Below are 27210 nucleotides of genomic sequence, written 5' to 3'. Positions count from 1 at the left end.
CAATTGCACTCAGTCACTCTTGGCCATTTCCTCCATAAAGAGTGTTTTTTCCACCAGGTTATCTTCCTCCTCCTTTGATAACGAATTCTGTTCCCTTTCCCCCAAGCAGTGGGAAGTTCCCAGCCACCTTTGCAGGATCTGTTTCCTGTAGAGGAAAGAAAGTGGGAAACTAGTGACCTCTCTCTCTAAAAAAAAAAAATATATGTTTACTTACAAATCTTCAGGTTGATTTTTGTAAGGGTGCAGTGGCAAGCATACAGGTCGTTAGTGCCTGGGAAGAGCCCCTTCTTACTAGCCATTTTATTTTATATCACACCTCAAAATGGTATGATTGTCCACCACACATGGAGAGCCAGTGTGGTGTAGTAGTTAAGAGCGGTAGTCTCATAATCTGGGAAACCGGGTTCGTGTCTCCGCTCCTCCACATGCAGCTGCTGGGTGACCTTGGGCCAGTCACACTTCTCTGAAGTCTCTCAGCCCCACTCACCTCACACAGTGTTTGTTGTGGGGGAGGAAGGGAAAAGGAGAATGTTAGCCGCTTTGAGACTCCTTAAAGAGAGCGAAAGGCAGGATATCAAATCCAAACTCTTCTTCTTCTTGTCCCAACATCCCTGTGAGGTAGGGTAGACTGACTGATACCGGGTCAGCCAATGAACGTCATGGCTGAGTGAGGATTTAAAGGTAGGTTTCCGCACCTCCTTGTCCAGCTCTCCAATTGCTACAACTGCACCATCTCCCTAGCCTTTCACACAACCAGAACTGAGTGCACTTCTATTCCATGCCAAATCGCCTACTTTCTGTGTGGGTAGGCAGACAAACAGGTTTGGAAAAGTTCCTTTGATCAGTGGGTCCTGCTCTAAGTAGTTAAGAATGCAAGTGGGGAAGGCAACCTACAGCTGTTTCTAACATATACAACCCCAGTGGCAACTCCCCAGCAAGGCGAGATGTCTCTGCTCACCCTGGTTGCAGGAGAAGAGTCACTGGGAGCAAACACCTGCTCTGCTCACCTTAGAAATTTGAGTGTGACAGAAGAACACTGAAATCTCCCAGTAGTCCTTTTTGCACGATACCCCTTGGCTTGAGGAGTACATTTTTTTATACTCCTTGCCAGATCTGCCTAGCAAGAGCCAAAGGGTAAATATTTCCCAATGGTGGTAGTGGCAGGGTAAGGGGGAGAATCCGCCCAATCTCTCTTCTGGCATCTACAGTCGCTTCGGCGCTGGAGGCAAGCACATTGCCTCTTTCGATGCCAACCATCCAGGCACATCAAAGCGCCTGATAGGCGGCAGGGGTGTGTGTGGTTGGCAGATCCGCTTGCCAGACTTATTAGGGCCATGCCAAAAACAATTACGAAATTGTAAACACCTCCCCCTCCTTTCCTCCAGCTGCTACGGCAAACAAAAGTGAACCCTCCTGGGCTAAACCCACACATGGTTGGCCCCTTCTGCAGACTATGAGCAGAGGCACTCAGCCCCACTGGCTCAGCTGCTGAACTGCAACCAGAAGGGGTTGTGCCAATAGGGGTGCAACCAGTTCTAAGTTGCTTATTTATCTGCAAAATTCAACAGCCATCCCATATAGAAACCAGCTTTCTGCCCTCAGTAATCCAAATGACAGGACCAGTTTTTAGGGCACCAGTGATAGCTGGGACCTGGGTGTTTGCACTTCTTAGTTTAACTGGTGCTGAGGTCTAGCAGGGTCATAGGTGTGTGTGGAAGTGGTGGAGACCCTTTCCAGAAGGCCTACAATGGGGGTGGCCCTCCAGGTGTTTGTTGCTGGACTCCAGCTTCCATCAGCACCAGCCAGCATGGCTAATGGTCAGGGATGGCTGTATGTGTTGTGTGTGGACACAGGTTCTAAATCCCTGTCTGAACAGCCAATAACACCCACCCACCTCAAACCAGCCAACTTGCTGGCTTTGCAGTCAAAGATTCCATGCAGGACTGGCCTAGACTGAACACATGCATATGGCGGCTCTAGTCTCAGAAACAGATTCTGGAGGCTTCTTGTTTGACAGATAGTTTTTTGTAAGCAGCAGGGGCTTCTTCAGGCAGCCACCTTTCCTCTACGCAGATGGTCCAAGGAGGTGGGGAGATAAATTTGGCTTCTAAGCCATTATTTGTAGGCAGGGGAAGAGTCTCCTTTGGCTTTTGAAACTGGCAACCCCCTCTTTTCTCCACCAGCTGTACCTGCACCTCTCACCCCAGAGAAGTGTTTAGCCCCATGTTGTCTGGGGCACCATGTATTCACTGGAGTCCTGGAGAACAAACAAGCCATGGCCTTCTTTGTGTCCCTGGCTGCCTCCCCGCTGCCCCCCTGAACACAACTGATTCTATTGATGGGGATAAAAATAGCCAATATGCGTGCACGCACACACATGACAAAACAAAACAGCCAACGTTCAAAGCGAGAGCAAGAGAGAGATCTCTTCCTATTCGGTTGTGGGTTTTTGTGGGTTTTTTACTTCATAAAGAATTCATGTTGGAGAGGCAGCGAGGCCTGTGGTAACCTGGGCAACGGCAAACAACACCGTCAGTCTGCCCCTTACCTGGGTCTTGGCTTACGAATGTCAAGCGGCTTGGCGGTTGCCGCTGTTTGCTCAACCGGTGCTGTTCCAGGGGATGGCTGGGGCCAGACAAAGCCGCCCGATGATACATGACACTCGGCTGCCCCAGCAACAGGCAAGCCTTCACCTGCCTGCGGCCGATACAGTTTCAGTCCTGCCAGCACTGTTTGTTCTTCTTCCTGAAAGGAGAACAGGGTGGCGAGTTGATAGAGACAGAACAGGGGGGTGCTGGGTGATGGGGGGGGGAGTTCTACGGGGTGAGAGAATAATATTTAAACAAATACCAAACTTGGCAGAGACATAAAACAGTGCCACTTTCTTAAGAACATACAGTTTGCTCAATTCACTGGCTGAATTTGGCAAGGAGCAGGCGTTGTGGTGGGGGACATTTATGGATGCGCTGAGGAAGAAAAGAGGTTCTTCATGATGTGTTTGGATTTGTGTGCACAATATTGTTGGTGAACATGGAGTGTTCGTGATGCTTTTCAAGCATGCAAAGTGATGCACCCAAATATTCCTCAAACAAGGCCAAGAGCCTGCTTGCGTTCGATAGTCGTGAGCTTCTGGGCAAGCAGAACAATGTTTTTTTCTAAACAGGTGTTGAACAGACTGAGTTCTGGCACCATCCTCTGAATCATCACTATCACTTGCCCACTGGCCATGCTACCTCTGGGGCTGATGGGAGTTGGAGTCCAACATTACAGCCAGAGGGCCACCCTCCTCTAAACCCCCAAAAGAAAAAGGAGAAATCAGGGCTGCCATCCCGTTAAAGGAATCTTACCAAGTTACTCAATTAATTGATTAAACTTAAACGAATCTGTTCTGAAACAAACGAAACAAAATGTGTTTCTTTTGCTTTTGTTAATGCACGAGGCATTAACTTAGGAGATGCATATCCCCTTCTGCCAGCTGCAATTTTCATAACTACTTGCATTTAAAAACTGGGCTTCAAAAAAATGTTGTCCAATTAATTTGGACACATTTTTAGTCTATCAACATGGTTTTTAATGGATTGATCTAGCCAATTAATAAATTAAATGTTGCAGCCTTACTTAGTTAATTACATAGAAAAATTAGGACACCAAAAGGGCTTCACATACATTATCTCACTCATCTTTCCCCCAGATGTTGCTGGAATACATCTCCCATCCTCTCTGGCCATTGGCTGTGCTGCTTGCTGGGGCTGATGGGAGTTGGAGTCCCACCACCACCTATGAAGACAAAGGTTCCCCATTATTACTCTAGAGCCATGTAGCCCTTCTCCCACCACCGCCTTTGGCAAAGCAGAAAGGATTCAACCAGCACTGACGTTGAGTGGCCCTAAAAACCTTTTAGGTGACACGAGACCTCCTCCACACTGACCCCCTTGCCAGCCAGGCTTTGTGCCATGTGCACTGATTGGACTAGGTGAGGAAAGTAGGGGAAGGACATCCTTCCATCTTAATCAGATGTGGGGAAACTCTGGCTGCCAGATGTTGCTGGCCTACAGCTCTCACCATCCCTGACCATTAGCCATGCTTGCTGGGACTGTTGGGCATTGTAAGTTAGTTCAGCAACATCTGGAGAGTCACAGGTTACCTGTGTAGACAATTAATAAAGTAACACCCCCCCTTTCTCACCTGAGTCAGAAGCCTATGGTACTAGTTTAAAACAAGTTCTTTTTCCTGACCCCTTTTCAGCAAGAGAATCCTTTCTAACTTGTTCTCCCACATTAGGAAGTATTTAACACACAAGTCTGGGGATGCGGAAGAGCCAGCAGTCAGTCCCAATTGCTGCACTCTCTCAGAGATCAAATAGGACAGCAGCCATTGCCAAGCCCCCTGCCCGGAGCACAGCTGCTCCACTCCTGGCCACTGTTAACTTACGAGGTTTGCATCTGTTTTGCATTCCCTCTCTTCCAGGTTGCAAGTACAACCAAGTGAACAGCCATTTCCATTGCATCCGTGAAGGCTGCCAGTTCTCCTTCCTCCTGAAGCATCAGATGACATCCCATGCCAGGAAGCACATGAGGAGGATGCTGGGGAAGAACTTCGACCGTGTTCCCACTCAGGTGACTCCTCCTGCAGAGTGGCTATAAATATGCTTAGAAACCACTAAGCTATGGCACTTCCCCACGTAAGAAGTTGCTATATCATGTCAGACTATTCAGCTCAGAACTGACTGCCAGCAGCTCTTTGGGCAGCTTTTTCCAGGCCCACCTGAAGTTACCAGGAATTAGGATCTTCTACATGCCAGGCAGATGCTTTACCGCTGAGCTACAGCCCTTCCCCAAGACCTATGTGAATTGTCCAGGACAAGATGTGAAAGCAGAATCTTCAAAATTCCTCACAGCTCCTGATCTTTGCTCTAAAATCTGCATTCACATTCAGTTCTACCATTGTATTACTTCTGCAAATATTCAAAAAGCATTCCAGTTATGTTAGAAAACGCGACATTAGAATCATCCCCCTATATTATCCCCCTTTGCGCTTATTTTAAAACAACTGCATTGGTTGCCAGTTTGTTCCCAGGCCCAGCTGAAAGTGTTCTCGCTTGTGTTAAAGGTCTTAAATGACTCAGGCCCCAAATGTCTGAGAAACCACTTCCTTCCCTACAGTTGAGCAGAGGGTGCCCTTTTAGTCATTCCATTGCCCTCAGAAACTTGGCAGGGGGTTGCCACCCCTAAGTTGTAGACTTTCCTGCCCACAGAGGTGCATATTGCACTGGCACTACACAGATTTCAGCGAATGCTGTGAACACTCTGCTCTGGCCTTTGACAACCGAGGTGTCTGTTTTCAGGACCCACCCTGTTCCTGTAACTATCCTCTGTTTTAACAGTTTTTAATTCTGAAATTTAAAGTGCTGTAACCCACCCCAGGACCTGCTGGTGAAGGGCAGGTGGCAAATGTAGTAGTAGTGGTAGTAGTAATATAATGCAGAATCAAAAGATCCCCTCCCCCCAGCACATCTTCATGCACATGCTGCCTCTGCCATAGTCGCAGCTGCTAAATTCAGCAAGTTCAACACAGCCCAATGCTGATGCCAAGATTAACACTCCCAGGCCCAGGCTCTGGCGGCATCCTCTGCATATATGCACAGAATTCACAATGCTAGCATTAACACCCTTTAGGCAGGTGATCTATATGATGCCAGCCTGATTGTGCTAGCCAACATGACCTAACACCAAACAGATGTCCACTTGGAACCCAACTACTGTTATTGGTGTAAAAGTCAAACACACCCCTCCCAATATCGCATTTCTCGCTGCAGGTTATTGGACACACTCCAAGGAACGAAAACCTCCCCCAAGTCAGCAGCATGGCTCCCAGCCCAGCCTCATCAGGGACTCCTGCTTCCTTCCAGGGACCCCAAAGTATGATGGATACAGAGACAGATGAGTACATTGACTACACAGGATGCAGCCCTGGTGGCATCTCCTCTGAGTCCTCCAATATGGACCGCAGCTGCTCCAGCACGCCAGTGGGCAACGAAAGCACTTCAGCCGGTAAGTGACACTGGGAGGAAACAGTTTATTGGTAACGCTTTGCTTCTGAGCAGCCTAAAAGTTGCATCCCTTGGGTGCTCTCTCGCACAAGCTGCGCCAAATTCTCCTCCTGCCATGCGGGATCTCCTCTCCGCCTGTGACACAGCAAGAGAAATCACTGTGTCATCTAAAAGAGCCCCTTTGACATCACCATTCCTGGTTTGTGAAAGTATTTTTATTCTGATCCAGAATGGGCTGTGCAGCTCATACCTTGCTAAAATAATTCCTGATGGAAATAAAGGCATCAGTACTTGCTCACTTAAAATCTCCCCTCCACCGCCCCAGTGATCAAACAAATTGAACTTTACACAGTTGCCCTTTGGGGAGATTATTATACTGTGATCCAGGTTTTGGGGGGAAATTCTAGCACCTGTCACCAATCTAAGCAAGAGTGTCAGGGCTTGGGGTTATCAGGGGGACACGTCAGTGAGGTTGGCTGGCACACCCTACAATTTCATCAAGGAGCATTAACCTAAAAAGATGCCTCGGAGTATCCCCATAATAGCCATTTTTAAAAGTAACTGTTCCCCACACCACAGTTCAAGTTGATGGCCTTTGCTTGGGGCAGCCTGCTGGGGCTGGTGGAAATACATTACTAAAAAACACCGGTCAATATCAGGGCGGCAAGTAAATGTTAATCACAACCACTCCACAAACAGGGCAGGGCATAGAAACTCATAGCACTAAGGAAGCAGCCATCCTCCTCTTTAAATTGCACCACTACTCATTACACCTCTCCAGGATGACTGTGCTTGACTGTAGCCAGCCTGCCACAAACCAGATGGGGAGGGCTGGCAGTAAAACTGCAGTCCCTCTTTTGATACTCACAGGGACCTCTGCCACCTCTTGCTCTTCCCTGTTGGTCTCTGGGTATGCTCACTCCATCACTGCTGTCCATCACACTCTCCATCTCCTCTGTCAGTGGTTCCATTCTTGTACGTGTGAACGTGCTCTCCATTTTCATTGTACTGCTTACACTCTTGGGTTCTCATTTTGGTTCTATTCTTTTCTTTTCTTTTCCTTCTGTTCTGTTTTTCCCCCCTGCTATTTTTTTCTTTCTTTCCACATTTCTCCAGGCTGCCTGGCTGCTGCTGCTGCTCCTCCTCCTGCTGCTGGTGATGACGTTACCCAAAATGCACCACAACCACCACCTCTGCCTCCATCTTTCTCACAAGCCCTGCTCAGGTCTCCCCTTCCTTCCCTCCCGTATCTCTTCTCTCCATCTTGTGTCTCATACTCTCTGCTAAGTGCCACTCTGGGATCCAGCAGGGGCCTTGTCTTGCCCACCGCCAGCTCAACAGGGTTTTCACCCATCATTGCCGCCCCAACTCCAGTCAAAAGCGATGTCCCTCTAGTGCAGGATGCGGCAGGTAAAACCATTCTACACTTTCTCTCATACTTTTACAGCCCCACCCACCACATCCTACCCAAAAGGCTCCACCTCCCTGTCCTTCCACTAAAGTCCTAGCGATGACAAACTGATGCTCAAAATGACAACTACAGTTATTGGATTGCCATTTTTTTATATATAAAAATCAATTTACAGAAGACCAATTTTTGATTGCAATAGTAGGTAAGACGAGGGGAGATTAACCTACAGGCCACAGAGAAATCCACCTCAGCACAAAAAGTGATTTCTTTAAAAAAGGAACATTTGTTCATATTTTTTAAGTGTGTGTGTGTGTGTGTGTGTGTATTTCTAATTACTGATTGATCCTCTGCCCCTCTGATCACAAACGGTTTCCTGTGCCGCCCAATGCGAGCGGCCAATAGCAAAGGGGTTTTATGACAGTTAAATAACCACTTTGATATGCAGCCCCCAAAGACTTGATGGTGGGTCAGTGTGGCCTTTGGCCCTTAAAAGCTTAGCCACTCTTGGACTAGGCAACTAGTCTCATTTTCAGAAATGATTTGCACATGAATAGGTGTTTAGCATGCTACCTGAATGTACTCATCAACTCCCACCACAGCTGCAACCTCAGGACTCAGACTGGCTCACCCAATCACCATCTCTCTACAGTCATGGTGGCCCAAGTAGGGTACAGAGCCTAGAAATCTGAAATGTTTATTCAGCCCTGGTTAAGAATGCTGCCAGCTCCTAAACATTGGATGCTGTCCCATGAGAATTTGACCCCAGTGATGTGGTCTCCTAAATTAATCCCTTGTGAAAACCCCTTTTCACTCTTTGGGTTGGGCATAAATATTCTCTCCTATGCAAACTGTTTGTAAGGGACAGGCTTCCCAATGTGCTGCTCTTGCCCAGGAGACTACACAGCCCATTCTGGACTTGCCCCTTACCACTTCTGGGAGGAGCAAGATGGGGTCAGTGCAGGCTGAAGGTCTGTGTATTCATGGCCCAGGAGAGTTGTTGGAGCAACATTAGATGCATGTGGTTGTTGGTTTTATAGGCATAATTAGTTCATTTTATTGTGTTTCATTTAAGTCACCCTTACTTACTAGCTTGTTCCTAAAAAACGAAAGGAGAGAAATCTTATTAAAGCAGCGCTGGGGAACTTGTGTCACTGGACTCCAATTCCCATCACCCCCAGGCAACATGGTCAGGGATTATGGGAGTTTGAATCCAACAACATCTGGAGGGCTGCATGTCTGACTTTGAGTGAGTGAAACAGTAAACTTATATCAGATGACAGACGAGTTGCTCATTGCTCTCCATGTCACATGCAAGTTCCAGGTAAAACATCTTTTTTAAAAAAAGAGAGAGGGAGGGAATAGTGTTGAGCCCGTGGTTTATTAACATGGTCTGGTCCTGGCTTGCGGCTACTGCTCCTTTGATGTAGTGAGAGTACAAATATTTAGGTACGAGAGTGGAGTCACAAAGCACTCTCTCACAGATAAAGTGCCAAAGGAACAAAGGCAGAGCAGGTAAAAAAAAGGTGTAATGACCAGAAGTACAAGGCCTTCCATTCTCCATCTCTTAAGTCTATTCATCTCTTGCCAAACCACTTCAAGGGAATGAAAAGATTGGCTTTGCAGTGGCCAGGCTTTGGGGATGAGGTGGATGGAATGAGTTTGCCTGAAGGAGCCTACGTACAGTATTGCCATTCCTCTCACTGCCTAGAAACTGTAAAGATCAAGAAACACTGGGCAAACACTGCTTGTCTGAACCCCCACCCCAATTAGCTAGGCAGGAAAGAGAAGTGGGTCTGATGCAAAGTCCTGTTCTAAAATCCCCTCTGCCCATTTCATTTCCCCAGGGAACACCATCACCATGCCAACCGCCGCAGGGGCCAAGAAGCGCTTCTGGATCATTGAGGACATGTCCCCATTTGGCAAGCGGCGCAAAACGGCCTCCTCCCGCAAGATGCTGGACGAAGGAATGATGCTGGAGGGCTTCCGGCGCTACGACCTCTACGAAGACTGCAAGGATGCCAGCTGTCAGTTCTCACTGAAGGTCACCCACTACCACTGCACAAGGGAAAACTGCGGCTACAAGTTTTGCGGCCGCACCCACATGTACAAGCATGCCCAGCACCACGACCGCGTCGACAACCTGGTGCTGGACGACTTCAAGCGCTTCAAGTCCTCCCTGAGCTGCAACTTCCCCGACTGCCAGTTCTCGGGAAACAGCACGCACTTCCACTGCCTGCGCTGCGGCTTCCGCTGCACCGACAGCACCAAGGTGACGGCCCACCGCAAGCACCACGGCAAGCAGGACGTCATCAGCGCCGCAGGCTTCTGCCAGTTCAGCTCCAGCGTGGACTGCGAGGTGCCCGACTGCAAGTACAAACTCAAGTGCTCCCACTTCCACTGCACCTACCCTGGCTGCAAGCACACGGTGGTGGGCATGTCGCAGATGGACTCGCACAAGCGCAAGCACGAGAAACAGGAGCGCGGAGAGCTGCCGGCCATCTCTCCGGGCCCCGAGGCCCTCCCGCCCTCCACACTGGAGTACGATGCGCAGAACTCTTCCGTCAACCTTGACAGCTCGCTCAACCTCGGCACTGACACAAACAGTTCCCTCTTCTTCCTGCAGAACGCAGCGGGCGTGGGCCTCAATGACTCCTTGGACCTCAGCCAGAAATTGCCAGAGGCTGCGGGCGCTGCCCCTTCCCCCGCCGGGGAGGGTGGGGTCCCCGTGGAGAGCGAGCGGCTTCCAGCCAGCTGTGGCAACGTGGAGGACGACTCCTCCCACGATGAGGAGGACGATGAGGAGGAAATGAATGAGGAAGACGAGGAGGAGGAAGATGACGACGATGATGACGATGACGATGAGGAAGATCTGAACACAGACTCTGAAGAGTCACTTCCTGACCCCCAGGCCATGCCTGCAAAGGACGTTAGGGAACTGGGGGAGGCTGCTTCTCCTTCTGCAGTCCACAGCGATGCTTCCAGACCTCCAGGCGAGCAAGCCCCCGCCCCTGAGGCCTCCCCTTAACTTATAGACAGCAGCAGCAGGGTTTTTTGATCTTTAAAAAAAATAAGAAACTGAATTAAATGAGAGGACCCTGCTATGTGAGGCGAGAACAAACGCTGGAACGACAAGCAGCAAAGAGAAACACACACACCCAACTCCACCCCAGGAAGTGCACAAGATAACGAGGAAGCCGCTTAATCCTTGGACCATGCAAAAAATAAAAAGGAAAGAAGCCTTGTGCCCATGGGAAGGACAGGGGGAGGCGGAGGGACCCATCTGTTGGGACGCACATGTTTACAGGGTGGCAGACGGCAAATCTTTTTACTAATATGCAGATGGGTTGGGCCATGGAGAAGTGACCCTCCTTCTCCTGGATGGATGTGCTAACCATAAGGGCAAATGTCTCCCCTGCCACTTCCCCCAAAATCTCCCCTTGTTGGTTTGGAGGGGGGGAGTGGAGTTGTTTCTTTTCCTCTTTAACTTCTATTTTTTTTTCCTGTTTTCATTTTGTCCTTTAACACTCCTCCCATTCTCAGGGAGAGGGGGCAGCTAGCATTCGATGGTGAATATTAGGGGGTGATAATAATATATTATTTACAAAAATGAGGATTTGGTTCCTTTAAGCCACAAAAGCGAAGTTATTCGCCATTAGGCATAATTGGGGTTGGGGGAGGGCATCAGTCATACTTCTATTTTTCTCTCTCCTCTCTTCTCCAACATCAAATGAACAGGAGAAATGGGGGTCTCAGGCAGCTTGGGTTGGTTGGGAAATGGGGTATTTATTGTCAGTTTTTTTAAAAAAAATAAAAGAGAAAGAGAAGCATTAATGAACTGAACGGGGCTGGGAATATGCGGATACTTCTCTGATCCTCTTTGTTATTAAAGAATAATAATAATATTAATCTTTTTTTTAAGGAAGAAAGAACTTATTTATATTGTGACACTCCCACACCTGAGTGGGGAGTGTTCCTTTTCTGGTGGGGCTCTGACCGGTGGCAGCAAGTACGGGGTACGGCACTGAAAAGAACCCTTGGTTGTGAAAGGGAGGCTTGGATTTAACCAGAGCCAACCCAAACACCGCTGCCTTGTGGAGAGGGGGTGCCAACTGCTTCTTTTCCAGACTGCAGGGCCACCCCCAACAAGTAGGGTAGAGACCCAGGAGCTCAGGATACCCCTCCGCCTCGCTGCTAATGAAAGAAGAGGAGGTGGAAGAAGCACGTACCTCATAAAGAGTAGGCAGGCCCAAGTAGTACTTGGTCTTACTGGGGGATGGCTTAGCTACAGGAAGGAAGCAGAGGTGTTACCCTTCTCTACCATTGTCCCCCCCCACCTTCACCCCATTTAAGCATGCTTTATGAAGGCTGAAAGAGGGCATGCGTCTTTTAGTGGGAACAAGTTGGGGGAGGATAAATATTAGCTACTACAACCCATCCCATCAAGCCACACATAGGGCTTACCTTAAGATTCTCGGGCAGAGAGGGCGATGTTCTTCTGAATCCCAGGACAGAAATGTTTCCTGTCCCTTTGCCCTTTGTGGAGCTGTGGAAAGGAAGAGGCCACTTGAATTTGTTGCTCCACAATTAAAGCAGCTGCACAGCAAACTCATTTGACATACAAATAATCTAATGTCCCTTGCCCACCTGTCCTGCACTCCCCCAAGTCACCAGATAAAGCATATCCTAAAAGGGGGGAGGGCATTTTTTTAAAAAACAAAAACAAAGAAGGAAACAGGCACCCACAATGGCTCTGCAGATAGGTCTTTTGCTTCCAATACATTTGGTGGTTTTGAGTCGTTAAAAGCTAATGAAACCAGCCACACACAACAACCCTTGTGTCTAACAGACATGCCATTTTAGTGCAAAAAAAAAAAAAAAGGCTGAGAGCTTTATTAGTCTTAGTTTTTGAATCCCTCTCAAACAATCACACCCAAAACAACTTGACAGTTCAACAGTAAGAATGTGGTCCATGGACACTTTTTAAAGTTTCTTAAAATATTAAGGGAAAGGAGGAGGAAAACTAAAAGAGTGGCAAATAAAAGGATAAAGGATATGTCCAGGAAAAAAAGATAGCTGTACAGTATTTTTGCCCCTGTAAAGGTTACGAATAGATATTGAGATATATAGAAATATATAGAACAGAGAGAAAGGAGCCATACCAAGATAATACTCTGTGAGTATCCAGTGAAGAATGCTACCCTGAGGAACAGACCCTTCAACATCCTATTTGGTTGTTCACCAACAATTATCTCCTTCACACACAAGTGTGGACACTAATTCCCACCACCTCCAGCTAGCCAAAAAACTTGTGGGGGGGGGGGGCAAAAGCTACAGAAAGGGGGTCTTCCCTACCATCATTTTCCTACTCTCAGTATAGAGTATCAAGTGATTCTGAATTTGAATTTCAGCCAAACAGACATTTTAAAAGAGACACACAAAAAAGCCCTGTCATTTAATGAAACACACTTCATGCACTCTCTCTTATCCACAGACACACCATTCTCTCTTATCCACAGACACACTCCAATTTGGTTTGTAGTAATATGCATAGGATTTTTTTATTTGTTCTTAATTTTATTTTGGGAGGTTGGGGACAATTGTTTCCTCAAGAACCATCTCAGCCTCCTATGACTCTTCCCACAGCTTTAAAAGAAAAAGCTTGAACCTCATTAATGACTGTTTCTGGATTTTTATAAAACAAATGTATTTAATTATTTGCCACTTCAAACGTATGGGCAGTCAGGTTATAATTTTTTTTTTCTAAAAAAGAAACCTCACCAAGAGCCTACCTTTTCCTGGTAGTTTTGACTTGGCAAAGGTGCTCCTTGGAACATCTAATTAGATGGTAGCAAGTCTCCACACTGCTGACTCCTCTGCTTTTTTAAATTCCAGGATGGGGCAGGTTATGGTCTCATAGCGTGACATAGGTCACATCAACAGATGCACATCAAAATTACCTAAGAGAATAGGCACAATGAGGTCTTACTCTTCCCTGTCCTCTCAGTCTCTTGAAAGGACCTGAGTTTGGTAAACGTGGTAGTGAGGTATTTATGTTTAAGAAGTTTGGGCAAACTCTCAGCACATTCTTATCCCTCTCCTGTTCTCACCACTTAGGTGTCTCGCTTAAAAGGTGCTACAGAAAACTCCTGCTTGCGGTCAAGGTTCTGGAAACCTGTGATGCACTGCAGGGTGAGAGGCAATGGATAAGCCCTATGTTTTATGTTTCTATACATTTTGGGGTCTTTTTTAATACAAGCAGGCAGTTACGACCCTCTGGTGGTGGCAGGGTAGTAAAATGGCCTCCCCTGGGTTTCTGGTCCATTGGTGTTGGCCATAGAAGCCAGTGGTTACTAGTGGGCAAGAAAGGAAGGGGTGGGAAGAAAAGAATTTGCAGAACAGGTACAGTTTACATTAGCCAGTTATGCACCTCTTCCTATGTAACTGTTTGGATCTGACTGGAATGGTTGTTCCCCACTGAGAATCACCCAGTAACCAGTTTCCCCATTGTTTCGACCACCTTCAGTTCCAACAAAAAGCCTGCCAAGTTGAACTAGTTTTAACACCTAATGACTGGTCCCTCTATACTTCCCCAGTTTCACAACCTTCTCCCCCTTCTTCTCTGCCTAAAACAAAAAGAATGAAAAAACAGGTCTTTATATTCATATATATGTTAAATGTTTATCAACTGCATCCTGATTCAGAAAGAAGCACTTCAGTGTCCCCAGGTGTTAAGAGGAGGACATTTAAGAATGAGCTTAAAAGTTCAGAGCAAGCATAAACCTTTGGATGGACCTAAGCGTGTCATTTTACAGAGCAGGAGAGGCCACCAGTTAGCAACAAAGCAAGATTATTCAACCTTTCCCCCCACACAACATAACCTTTCCTGATTCTGTGTCCTCTCATCCCACTCACAGTAGGCAAATTTGGACATGGTAAAATTTAGCATGGCTGAAATTACAGGGGTGGTAAATGCGTCCTCTGTTCCCGCTGCCCCTGGGCAGGCTCACATTCATGTCCTGTATCCCATGGAAATTTAGTAGTCCCAAGCATAAGTGATGGTGGTGCTGATGATGTGCGGAGAAGATGTTGAGGTTTAGGCAGCCAGTTTGCACCTCTCCAGGACAACAGCTGGTGGCCATAGATTTAAAAGGCATATGCTTTGACAACCATTGCTGAAATGGAGCCAGTGGAATATAGAACTTGGTGGCTTTAAGGGGACCATGTGTTGGGGGGTGTGTGTCAAGAACAAGAGAGAGAGTTTAAAAAACCAAACCTCTGAAACCCTAAGTGTAGATCCTTTCATTACTGCTTTGTCGTTGAAAAGGGGGGGGACCTAGCCACCAAATAAATACATAAATTATTATAAAGTTCACCTGTATTGAAAGAGAACTGTATTTCAATATAGAAAAAGAAATGGTGTTTGTTTTTTAATGGCCCTAGATTTTGAAAGGAAAACACACACACACACATACACACACAGAAGAACAGGAAGACAAAAATATGAGGGAGAAATTCTAGCCTTTTGTAAAATCCATATTGCACACTAGGACTATAAGCCATTGCTAGCTCATTTTGAATTTTAAAATGTGTACTTTCTTTTGTTGTTGTTTTTATTTTATTTTATTTCTTTCTGTGTGGGAGGGGTGGGGAGGGAGAAAAAGAAGTGATGCTTGAACTACCAATGCTCTTTTTAATGTTTTATAAATATGTATGTGTATATATATAAATATAAATATAATATGTATGCACATATATATATATGTGTGTGTATATATCTATATGTATATACCTATATATATAGATATATAGCTATATATAGGTTTTGAGACAAAAAATAATAATGCAGAAAGTGAAAAAAAAATCCTAACAGGACGGTGTGCTCTGATTTTACTTGAATTTGGTCTTCTCAGCACCTACGTTATTAAGAACTGAATATTTTTCCACTTGAATTTAGTGCTATTAGAAATTTAATATATGTGTTTTATTTATTTGATTTTTTTTTTTGCATGACTGATGCAAGGTTTGACATTTTCACTCAATAAAAACTGGAAAAAACCAAACAAACAAAAAGCCAACCAATCACAGCTTTCTGTTGATTTGTAGCATTGCACTGACTTTTAACTAGCATCTTTAAAAGTCCTACTTTTTAATTATTTATTTAACATATTTAGTTAATAGCACTTCTTGAGCTCAGACATGTTTCATCTCTCTGCTCCAAGAGCAAAGCTTAAGTAATTACTGGCATTGTAGAAAGCTACCTGCTGCCCAGGTTAGGCCTGTCATTGGGGTCTGGAAAACCAAATTGTACTCCCCATATGCAGAAAAAAATAGCTTCATTAAACCCCAGACTAACAGACCCCACAATTCTCCTGATGACGACACTAGAAACACAATGGAGCCTGAGATCAACCCCTATGTCCCTCCCTCCCACCCTGCAACCCAAACATCTAAAAACTGAGCCAAAGAAGAACTCTTGGGGCTGTAACACTGCCCTTACAGGTCAGGTATGCATAGCAGCTCACCAAAAGTTACAAAATGTACAGATACGAGGTGTGGCATTCCAAAGCCTAAAGAGATATCCATACCATTAAGAGCTATCTAGCTCCTTTGGTTAAATGCACGGTGATGCAACCATCATCTAAACCGGGAATGGGGAATCATTTTCAGTTCAAGGACAACTTCTGCCTTTCTGGGCAACCTTCCAAGGGCCACATGCCAGGGTAGCTGGGGCCAGAGGCAAAAGTGAGGAAAACAGCACATGTGGATTTTGCCTTTGTACCATAAGTTAGTTTCACACATACCGAGGCACCCCTCTCTATCCTCCATCCAGACAACCAAGAGGCATTATAAGAGTTAAGGACAAATTCCCGTGAGCCAAAAAATCAAAAACCACCAACCACTCAAAAGAGGGCACAAAGCAGGGTCAGTGAGCGATGTGGCTAGGGAGAGTCCTAAGGGACAAGGTAAAGAGGCCTATAGGACCACACTGATCTAAACAATAGTCAAATTTATTTTTAAAAAAAGACTTGCAAATTACTTTGAGGTTGGTGTGTAGAATGGCTAAATGTACTGTGTGTTGTGAATAACGTGTCACACTGAGTTCAAATCACTACTCAGCCATGGAATTCACTAGATGACCTTGCAGAAGTCTGCCTCCCGCTTAGGCTCACCTAATTCAGAAGATTATTAAGATAAAAGAAAGAGACGATGCACTCTGCCTGGAGCTCAGTAATCCCACATTTTGCAGGCAGAGGAACGGAGGCTGGGAACAGGACTTTCTGGTCATAACCAAGCTGGGATTCAAATGAAGTTTCACTGCGGCCTGATAGATAGATGCCTTTGTCACCTTCACCCATGAAGACAAAAGTATGAGCAGCTTCTGTGTTTATATTGATTCTTAATTAACTCCAAAAACACATGGGAGATCATGGGCCTACCAGCGACTCCTCAAATGAGCCCAGGATCAGTTTCAGCCTGCTTCCCTGGTGGTACTGGGCCCCAATGTTCTAATTCTCCATTTCCCCAGAAACTACTGTGCCCCTACTCCAAAATCATCCAATGAGTTACACATAACAGTGCTGTTCCACCTCTAGGCCCACTTTTAAACACAACAAGGGATCTTTGTTTTAATTTGTGAGATGTGTTCCTGTTTCTTAGGATGTAGCGACACTGCTGACAGACTGGTTATAAGTGATCTTTCTCCTTAGCCAATGATAGGGTTCCAGGGGTGCCAAAATCTCTGGCAGGCAGCTCTTTGCACCCACACTGAAAAAATTCTCAGGATTCATTGGGAGAGAGTAAATCATGACATTTGTTAAGTCATCACACACACACACACACACACACACACACACACCCCTAGTATAGCTCTATCTTACTCTGTTCTTCCTGCCTTTTCTTTAAAAGCATAAAAATGTACATTCTAGTGCCACTGGTGTGACCCACTGTAAGCTGACCCCAACTTACTAGTAGTACACAAATGGAATAAAACATATGAAACACAGCCCAATTTTGTGTATACCTTGGCAAAGTATGACAGCAGCAAAATTGACCAACACACAAACTTACCTTCCCATGATCTAAGGGGTGGGTCAGGTGAACTGAGCATGTGAGGGGCTAACTTTTATGATTGAGCCTCTTCTGCAAAGGCTTAGCCACCTTCACCCTCTTTGTTGAAATCTGGGTTGGAGAGAAGCAAGATCCATGACGATGCAGTGCTTCCAAGTTCTGGGAAGCCACAAACTCTGCATGCTGACTCCTAAACAAGAAAAAGACAGGACATAAGAAGAGCTCTGCTGGTTCAGACCAAAAGGCCCATCTAGTGCAATATCTTATTCCCCACAGTGGCCAATCAGACACCTCCAGGAAGCACACACAGGTCATGAAGGCAAGAGCTGGTCTGAAGCAGAATGGTCTGTTTAGTTCTTGCAGGCAATACCTGCTGACATCACCCTTCAGGAAATGGTCTGATTTCTTTTTAAAGCCATATAAGCTAGCGGACACAGACACACACCTTATTCATTATTTCTTTAAGTGATTTATATTCTGCCTTTCAACTATAGTCCTCAAAGTGGCTAACAACATTCATACAGATCTTGGAGCCAGGGGTCCTGTTGCTTACCCTCCACCCCACCCCTCACACGTTGCTTACAGGATACTTTGGGTGGTATCCAACTAAGTCCTACTCAGACTAGATCCATAAAAATTAGTGGGCTTAAGTTATTAGTGTCTTAGTTTCAATGAGTCAACTCTTTAGTAGGGCTAGCATTCGATACAACCTCTTTCTGAAAGCTGGCCTAAATTTGCATCTGTTCATATAAATTAGCATATGCAAATTTCAATCTTCTAAGCATCTAGCAACAGACCTGGTGGCAGCATATTTCACAAATTAACAATGTTCTTTGTGAACAACTATATCATTCTGTCTGTTCTGAATATACTACTGATCAATTTGATTAGATGGCCCAGAGTTTCTGGCATAAGAGAGAGGGAGACCAAACCTAGTTGGAACAGGCCTTTGAGAGTTGTTCATTAGTAAGCTTAGCCCTCCTAATAGTTTGCAGTCAATGTGTGGGGATGAGGTTAGACTCCCAAGTCCCATCAGCCTCAGCCACCACAGCCAATGGTGAGGGATAGAATAATAGAATTGCAGAGTTGGAAGGGACCTTGAGGGTCATCTAGCCCAACCTCTTAAGAAGAAATATAAGTGACACAGGTACAGTTCCTCTTTCTGTTAGAAACACAAACTCCTGGGTTGGTAACAAAGCTTTGGTTATTATTAAGGTATAAGAAAACAACATCAGTACTAACTTAAAATACACAATGGTGTTTTTTTTTGGGGGGGGGGGGTATTTAATCTACACTATATCCAGCCAGCAGCAGGCCTTTAACCTTTGCTAAGAATTCATCCCCAGCTACTGAAATAGAAGCCCAACTTTTCATCATGGATCAGTTCAAACATAATGTCAAACCATGGTTTATCAATACATAAACAAGCTTCAGGCTCACACTCTCCTTCCCTTCCTGCATTCGAACCCCTTCCGCGACTTCCAAGTTGTTCACAAATGAGGCAAAAACCCTGCAACACCTAGTATGTTTGCAGCAAACCAGACCTGGAAACTGTGGTTGTGGAAAGTGCCACAATGTCCAATTCTAGTTTGCAAGCAAATTTTTGTTTGTACACTATTTGGATGCATTGAAAAACTATGGCTTGACAGCAGTGTCAGAATTAGGGGTATCAAAAAGGAAGATGGGGTGCATATGTCCAAAGCTTACTCAAAGAACACCAAACTGTGTTCTGGCATCATGCCCAAACCGTAGGTAATGCCTATATTTTAAAATAGGCTGGGGAGACAGGAACACATTACGTAAACTATGTTTTTCTCTTAGAATGTGCCATATGCTACTAGAAACACTACACATTACTCTCCTCCTGAGTGCTTAAAATGCACACCACATCTCTGGCCAAATCAACCCTTGCTACATATAGAAAGAGCAAAGTGCAGAAGAGCCCATAGCAAATAATCTGCTGGCCTCTGCACTGCCAAAAGGATCTGGAATCAGTGGCATAATCTGTGCCAAACTGAGTCTGCTGCCTTTGCAAGCATTCTCCCCCTTGGTATCAAAGTGGGATTATGGCTCTTCTCTCTTTCAAAGACACCCCCCCCCCCGGTTACTCTGCTGCCGCTCCCAGCCATCTTGTTCTTCAGATGTCATTATCTGAGCACACTCCTAATCCAACCTCGGAGCAGCACAGAGTTTTGTTCTTGCTGGAGCCATGCCTATAGCGGATGCAAAAATTTTACATTAATGCTTTCTGAGCAGAAAAGATGTGCACAAACCCCCACACACAAACAATCCGCAGCTTGCAGGGCTCCCGTTGGGACTTGCTCAGTTCTCTTTGTAGGGCTCCCACTTCTCTTCAATAAAAGAGTGACTAATTTATGAGAGAAAAGGCAAATTCAACAAATTAACGCACAGCCTGCAGGCTGGAACTGGTCTCGCCAAGAGCCTGGGCCCTGCTTCACAGTGGTTGCATGGTGTGCCACACACCTCGGGAGCTGTGCAGGAGGCGAGGAAGCGTCTGAACCAATGCAAGTTGACCTTTGTGTTGTTTCACAGTTGAAAGGGGCTTAGCATACCCTCTAGCATTTATCCAATGAAAATAAGGACATCCCATTCCATAATGATAATTTTATTCTTTATACCCCACACATCTTATTGGGTTGCCCCAGCTACTCTGGGCAGCTTCCAGCATATATAAAAATCTAATAAAACATTTTATTTATTTATTTTAAAAAAAACCTTCCCTATACAGGATTGCCTCCAGACGACTAGAGGGTTGGATAATTCCATACCCTCCAATATTTCTCCAATGAAAATAGGGACATCCTAAGAAAAAATGGGACGTGGGTGGCGCTGTGGGTTAAACCACAGAGCCTAGGACTTGCCGATCAGAAGGTCGGCGGTTCGAATCCCCGCGACGGGGTGAACTCCCGTTGCACGGACACTGCTCCTGCCAACCTAGCAGTTCGAAAGCACGTCAAAGTGCAAGTAGATAAATAGGTACTGCTCCGGCGGGAAGGTAAACAGCGTTTCCGTGCGCTGCTCTGGTTCGCCAGAAGTGGCTTAGTCATGCTGGCCACATGACCCGGGAGCTGTATGCTGGCTCCCTCGGCCAATAAAGCAAGATGAGCGCCGCAACTCCAGAGTCGGTCACGACTGGACCGTAAAGGGTCAGGGGTCCCTTTACCTTTTAAGGAAAAATGGGACATTCCGGGATCAAATCAGAAACCGGGATGGTTTCTCTAAATCAGGGACGTCCCTGGAAAATAGGAACACTTGGAGGGTCTGGGCTTAGCTGCCTGTGAAGACTGCAAGTTGTAGCTGATGGTGGGCAGGCCTGAGGCTTATAAAGCCTGCAGGGGCCTTCATTATTATATTCTACATTTTCAGCTTCCAAGTTTATAGCAGGAAAAGAGTGCAAGCATGACTCTATCCAGTTTAGTTGCTTGCTCCCCCCCCCTTTTAGTTGCTTGCTAAGGACTAGCTAGCTCATATGCAATGCTAAACAAGGGATGGAGGAACCTGTGGCCAAAGAGTGTTATGCATTGTTACATTTGTACCCTGCCTTTCTCATACCATGGAACCCATGGTGGCGGACGTGTGGTTCCCAGGTGGCCACCCATCTAGACTCAGGTTTTCTTAGCTGCAGCAAGGTGGTTGTTACCCTCACCAATAGCAGGGATGGGAACTGGAGTCTCAACAACTGCTAGAGGGCACCATGCTGAGGAGAGATGCTAATGAAGAATGACAAATGAATCGTGTTTGATGACATTTCACAGCCCCATTCGCAAACTACAAATATGAAGGGGGTGGATTTGGGCCAGTTTTGTGGGGAGGCACAAAATTCACTGCTGCTGTGCCAGAGCTACTCCCAGTGGCTATTATTTTCCTTTCCCAAAGTTCCCATATAAGCAATGCCTATGTCATAATGTAGTGTTAGTCCCACCACATTTTCTTCTGGGAATGCATTTGGTGGCTTTGGGGAGCAACCCCTACCCAGCTTTAGACTCCTCCGCCCTCAAAGGTTGATGGGTCAGCCTCTTGTTTCATCACGGTAAAAGGGACCCCTGACCATTAGGTCCAGTTGCAGACGACTGGGGTTGCGGCACTCATCTCGCTTTACTGGCAGAGGGAGCCAACGTTTGTCCACTGAGAGTTTTTCTGGGTCATGCAGCCAGCATGACTAAGCCACTTCTGGCAAAACCAGAGCAGCACACGGAAAAGCCGTTTACCTTCCTGCCAGTGTGGTACCTATTTATCTACCTGCACTTTGATGTGCTTTCAAACTGCTAGGTTGGCAGGAGCTGGGACCGAGCAACGGGAGCTCACATGATCTTTTGCGTGGATGGTACCACTGGACAGACATCCATTAATACTTCAAAGTCTGCACAGGTTTTCTCTCTTCTTGGCAAAAACATCATGCTCTAAAAAAGTCCTGAATAGGATGCGTGGTCAGGCCAGGCCGGCTCCTGGTTATCAAAGCAGCTGCCGCTGCGGCACAAAAAATCCAGATGGGCTCTCTCCGCCCCTTGATCCCCCATGGCAGCGCTGGCGCTTCTTCACTCCTCCCCGCTCTCCGGAGCCCACCATGACCTGGGCAGCCCTAGTGCCCCAGAAGGGTGGCTGTCTTGGAGGAAGGACAGTCCAAACTGTAAGGTGAAGTTCACGACAGCATGCACTGCTCACAGAAAAGCTGTTTCTCAGAAGGTTGCCTTACCATGCGTGCTGTATTCCAGAGCATGCTGCAGTTGGGCCAGTGTGCTCCCTTGAGCCCCAAACTGCAGAAGCCCCAAAGAGAGAGACACGCTCATTGGGGAAATGGTGAGGTTTGTTCCATGGTTGAGCTCTGCCTAGCATTGGTAGAGTGTGATGGCAAACTCCGTGCTCAGGTTCTGTGGTTCATGGTGTCAGTATAAAAGCTGCCCTGCCCCTGCTCTCCCTCCAGGCCTTCAAATATTATGTCATTTAAATGGAAAAGAAGAGAAGGCTAGCAATTATAACTGTTTTAGGGACTTTCTTATAAGGTATACCCTAAACATATCCTTGGAAATAGACATTACCTTCATGTTTTCTTTGGCATTTCTTCCTCCTGCCATCTTCCTCCCAGTCAGGTTGGCAGTAGGTCTGCAGAGCGTACAGGGAAAACAAAGAGCCACATGGGATATGTTTATTTTCTGAACATCAAAATAGGCCTCAAACAGTTACAGAGAGACCTTTCCTAAGAATCCTTAGGGACTGCTATTTCTCTGGAAGCAACATCTATACACTGAAGGGTTTTACCTTTGCAGTCTTCTGAAAGAGGGGTCCGGAAGGTGAGGCAGAGGGAGAGGTGGTGGGCAAGGGGGAGGTCGCTGGGAAAGGAGAAATTTTATTTTTTCTTCCCAGACGGGAAAAGACTTTTCTCAGCCTTGAAAGTCCAGAAAAGAAAGAGAAATGGGACTCATAGTTAGTACTCTCTAATGCCTCTAAGATCAAGAGGAAATCACTATCATCACAGAATGCAGATGCTGAGAGAAATCCTACTTACGGTACATGTCTATCTTCTTCCTGTAACAAACGCAAAATGATCTAACCATAGGAGCTCACCAGGCCTTTTAGCACTTTGGTGACCAGTGAGCCAGCAGAGGGAGGTGTCACAGTGGCTTCTATAAAACTGGGGCTGTCCCTGGAAAATAGGGACACTTGGCACTTGAGGTGCCCAGATGGGAGACCACCAGGGACCCCATGATATGGTGCTTAGAATTATACAGACAAAAAGTACTATGTAAACAAATACATATATAGACAAAAAAAAAGTCCTGAATAGTATGGCACCCTACTTTTCTGGGGTAGGTGGGTGCTTTGAGTAAAAGTTCCACTTCCTCATATACACATTTGTTGATGTCTTACCAGGCGCTCTGGTCAAGCAGGTTATTAAAACAATACAAAAACCTACCCAAATGTAAAAACAAGAAAAGTGTGAACACAGCATTAATACATCTTTCATAGCACCTTCAGCTCCCCAGGGGGTGAGAGGGCATTGCCCACTGCTGGCCTAAACAATGGCTGCCTTCCATCCCACCACAATGGCAGGCTAGATTTTGAAAGAGTTATAAAGAGATCTAATTCACAACTATTTTCTCCCAAGACTCAAAACAGGTTATCCACAATATAAAAATACTGCTCCAGAATCCTAGTAACCTCCTCAACTTAATCAAAAAACAATGGGAGCATGACATAGACTATGAAATAAACCCTACCCAATGGAATAAACTGTGATCTAAATCCATCTCCCCTTGAAACTTATCTATAGATGGTACCTAACACCACATCGGCACTGATATATCAAGGAACCTCACCAAAATGCTGGAGAGGTTGTACCTCTACAGGCACATACCTCCATGTGTGGTGGGGATTGCCCCAAAATCCAACTCTTTTGGACATCAGTCCTACAAGAAATATGTGAAATAACTAAACAGGTATTAGAAGCCACCCTAGAACTGGCCCTATAGAATATTTTCCAAGACAGTAACACACACTCACATTACAGAGAGCTTATAACCCAGGAGCATCATAGCTAGACACTGGAGGGACCTGTCAGGAGTGAACATGTACCACTGGTACCAAACTGTATGGGAAACAGCCTTACTAGGAAACTTAAGCAACAAACTAAAGAACGGGGACAAACAAAAGTGGACACCTTCACCCCAGTGTGTCTCCCCTTTATTACACACACAGCCCAACAAGACAACAAGAACCCACCAAAAACATACAAATCAATATGGCTAACTTGACCCAACAACCCCGTATCCTCACATAAACAAACAAAACTCACTGCAGTCAACTGAAGGCAACCAACCATATCCTGGGCCCCCGACCTCTCTCACTGCCAATGAAGACAAATAAATAGAAAGAGAATCTACCCATGTGATACTGACACAAAAACCTCGCACATACACTATGTAAAAGAATGAAAGTTTACTACTCCCTTTCTCCCCCCCCCTTTTCTCTCTCTCCTTCTCCCTACTCCCCCAGCCTTATACTGTATCCAACATTAAAGTCTCACATCGAATGTAATTGATCTGTAGAAATGACTTTATGATCTGAAAATAGGAACGATGTACTTTTGTAACCCAAGAAAATCTTTAATAAAAACACCCACTGAATGAATGGAATGGACCTACATTTTTTATGCCCATTTATTTCAGTGGGTCGGCTCAGAGTATAATTAACATTGGATGCCAACTCTCCGGATCATATCAGACTAATTTTTACTCACAACAGACCCACGGAAATTGATTAACCTGAGTTAGCTGTGGCCATTAATTTCAATGAGTTGGGCTAAAAAAACACCATTGTGTGCCTTGAGAATGGGCAGTGTGGACCCAATCTCTTCCGTTGACTTAAATAGGCAAAACCCACCAAGGTCCATATATAATAATCAGCAGAGCTCTGAACATGAACATAACCATGATTTTAGGGAACTGTACAAGAATGTTTTGCAGGAAGGGGTAACAGTAGACACTACCATTTCACAAGCCCCTAATTTCTTTCCCCTCTCAAGCTTGTATGGGAGTCAGAGAAGGTTGACCCAGTCCAGAGTCAGGTAGCAAAAGGGTGCTGAAGCCCAAAACACAGTTCAGTCAGAAAACTTAACAAAGAGCTAAATTTGATATGTCCCAGCATCCTAGTATATGTTTTGTGACACGCTCTACCATATCGTTCATGACCAAGGGATTACCACCTTCAAGATCTACAATATTTTAATCTAATCAAAACAGTGCTGAATGTGTCATGACCCCAGATGACCAGAAATTAAAAGAGTGTCCTGGTGATGTATGACATAGGCAGGGCCAGATTTAGGTTTGATGAGGCCCTAAGCTACTGAAGGTAATGGGGCCCTTTATATGTCCAGCTGTCCTTTGTCAACAACAAATTGTCACTGTTTTTGTTGTTGAATATATGCTATATGGTAATTTATGGACCTAATAGGTATCTAAAGCCATTTTATTTGTTTTTTATCTTATATTTTGGAAATGTAAATCCAGTTTTTTCCCTTTAATATTTTTTTTTGGGGGGGCCAAGAGAGTGGGGCCCTAAGCTATAGCTTGTTTAGCTTATATGTAAATCAGGCACTGGGCATAAGGTAGATTAAAGCTTAATTCTGACTAGGGCTGTCAGCCAATTAAAAAATACATCAGTTGATTAATTAGATTAATATTAGATAAGTAGTCAATTAACAAATTTGGGTTTAAAAGCAAAACCCAATAGGTGAAGACAGCAACATTCTTTCCATTTTCAGAAGGATTCAATCATGTGTCACAGAAAAATATGAGTGGACTTAGAAGAGGCACCACTTTCTGCATGACAGCATTCTCCAACACTGTGCCCTCCAGATGATTTGGACAACAACTCCCATCAGCCCCAGCCAGCACGATGGGGATTTCATTCCAAAGCAGGCATAAGCAAACTCAGCCTTCCAGCTGTTTTGGGACTACAACTCCCATCATCCCTGACCACTAGTCCTGTTAGCTAGGGATGATGGGAGTTGTAGTCCCAAAACAGCTGGAGGGCCAAGTATGCCTATGCCCGTTCCAAAGTATCTAGAGGGCACCATGTTGACAAAAGCCATTGCAAGAGAAAGAAAGAGGAATGCCTTTTAAGAAAATAAGCTGGCAAGCACCATCTTAAGTACCTTATAATTAGAGGCACTTTTTTTGTTGATTAAGAGAGACTTTTTGGAGGGAAATTAATGAACCTTACTGATTAAGACCACATTTATGTGGAAGTCTAACCACATTCTGTGGGACTTGCTTCTGAATAAACCTGCACAGGATTCCACTGCAAATCAATTAAACATTGCACCACTAATTATAAGCTATCATTTTGGAAAGTGCAGGAGGGGGGGGTGTTAGGAGAGGAAATCTGAGCCTTAAAATTAACCTGGCACCAAACATTTCTCCAATGTAGTCACTGCATCTCAGTCCTCCATCAGTGCCCTAACACTTCCACGTTTCTGGCTCTTCTCTGAAATTTGGATGGGTGTGTGGGAGAGAATTACACCATACAGAAACATTTTATCCCTGCTCCTTTGTTTTTGCTAGGAATCTTTCACTTCTGTTTCATGTCAGCAATCTGCCTGAGCCAAGAGACAAGTACAGGGACGCAGAAGCTCATATAGAGCAGGGTGGCTCCCAGCCACACCTTAAAGGTGCACAGTGCCCTAGCTAGCACCCTGAGAGGCGCTCCTCAACGCCTTCCTTGGCACAGCCATCCTTTTGGCACCGGCTGGGACTCCTACACTCAAACTGAGGCAAATGCAAGGGTTTTGCAATTTCTTGGGGAAAAGTGAGAGGCAGGCTGCCTGCGGGCTTCAGACAAAAAGAGCTTTTTTGAGATCTTGTTCTGCTCTTAGCTAGGAAAACAGCTGCACTGCACAATCAAGAGTGTGGGGGTGGGGAATAAAGGAAAAATTGCCGACATCTTCCACTTTGAAGAGAGCCACTCCTAGAAAACATTTAATTTATGATACAAGGTCTGGAAGATTTCATGTTGCTACTGAAGTTTCCCAAACTTGGGATGGGGGGGGGAGGGAATTCCACCTCCTGGATTAAAATTGGAGGCCCTACTTACACAAATATCCTACTTTTATATCCCATCTTTCCTCCCAGCTGCTCAAATAAACATTTCCCTCCTTATCCTCACA

The 27210-nt window shown here is 45.6% G+C and overlaps 2 protein-coding genes and 1 long non-coding RNA gene across 27 annotated transcripts in view; 1 reads left to right on the top strand and 2 right to left on the bottom strand.

The window, feature by feature from the left end:
* CASZ1 (castor zinc finger 1) overlaps window positions 1-17463 on the top strand; it is a 450923-nt gene extending 433460 nt beyond the window's left edge. For 7 of the 11 annotated variants that reach the window (XM_082229679.1, XM_082229680.1, XM_082229682.1 and 4 more), the window contains 4 exons: window positions 4468-4616; window positions 5816-6050; window positions 7166-7459; window positions 9305-17463. In XM_082229679.1, the coding sequence (XP_082085805.1) occupies window positions 4468-4616; window positions 5816-6050; window positions 7166-7459; window positions 9305-10485 (1859 nt within the window). In that variant the 3' untranslated portion in view covers window positions 10486-17463. The remainder of the gene's footprint in view (window positions 1-4467; window positions 4617-5815; window positions 6051-7165; window positions 7460-9304) is intronic. The other 4 variants (XM_082229674.1, XM_082229683.1, XM_082229681.1 and 1 more) reach the window with 3 other exon arrangements.
* LOC309536505 lies at window positions 7-4554 on the bottom strand. The gene is made up of 4 exons (XR_014221537.1): window positions 4432-4554; window positions 3667-3777; window positions 2549-2745; window positions 7-145 (listed from the first exon to the last, which is right to left on the bottom strand). It is a non-coding gene; the product is annotated as an uncharacterized lncRNA (long non-coding RNA).
* The window catches only part of PEX14 (peroxisomal biogenesis factor 14), a 140959-nt gene continuing 125925 nt past the window's right edge, over window positions 12177-27210 (bottom strand). For 4 of the 15 annotated variants that reach the window (XM_082230332.1, XM_082230331.1, XM_082230333.1 and 1 more), the window contains 2 exons: window positions 17529-17718; window positions 12177-13417 (listed from right to left, as the gene is read on the bottom strand). The gene's annotated coding sequence lies outside the window, so the exon portion shown is untranslated. Of the gene's footprint in view, window positions 13418-17528; window positions 17719-19801; window positions 21260-22805; window positions 23954-27210 lie in introns of all 15 variants that reach the window. The other 11 variants (XM_082230328.1, XM_082230338.1, XM_082230339.1 and 8 more) reach the window with 9 other exon arrangements.

This window comes from Podarcis vaucheri, assembly GCF_965113315.1.
Source record: "Podarcis vaucheri genome assembly, chromosome: 7".
Lineage (NCBI taxonomy): Eukaryota > Metazoa > Chordata > Lepidosauria > Squamata > Lacertidae > Podarcis > Podarcis vaucheri.
This window is presented reverse-complemented; position numbering and strand designations above follow the sequence as displayed.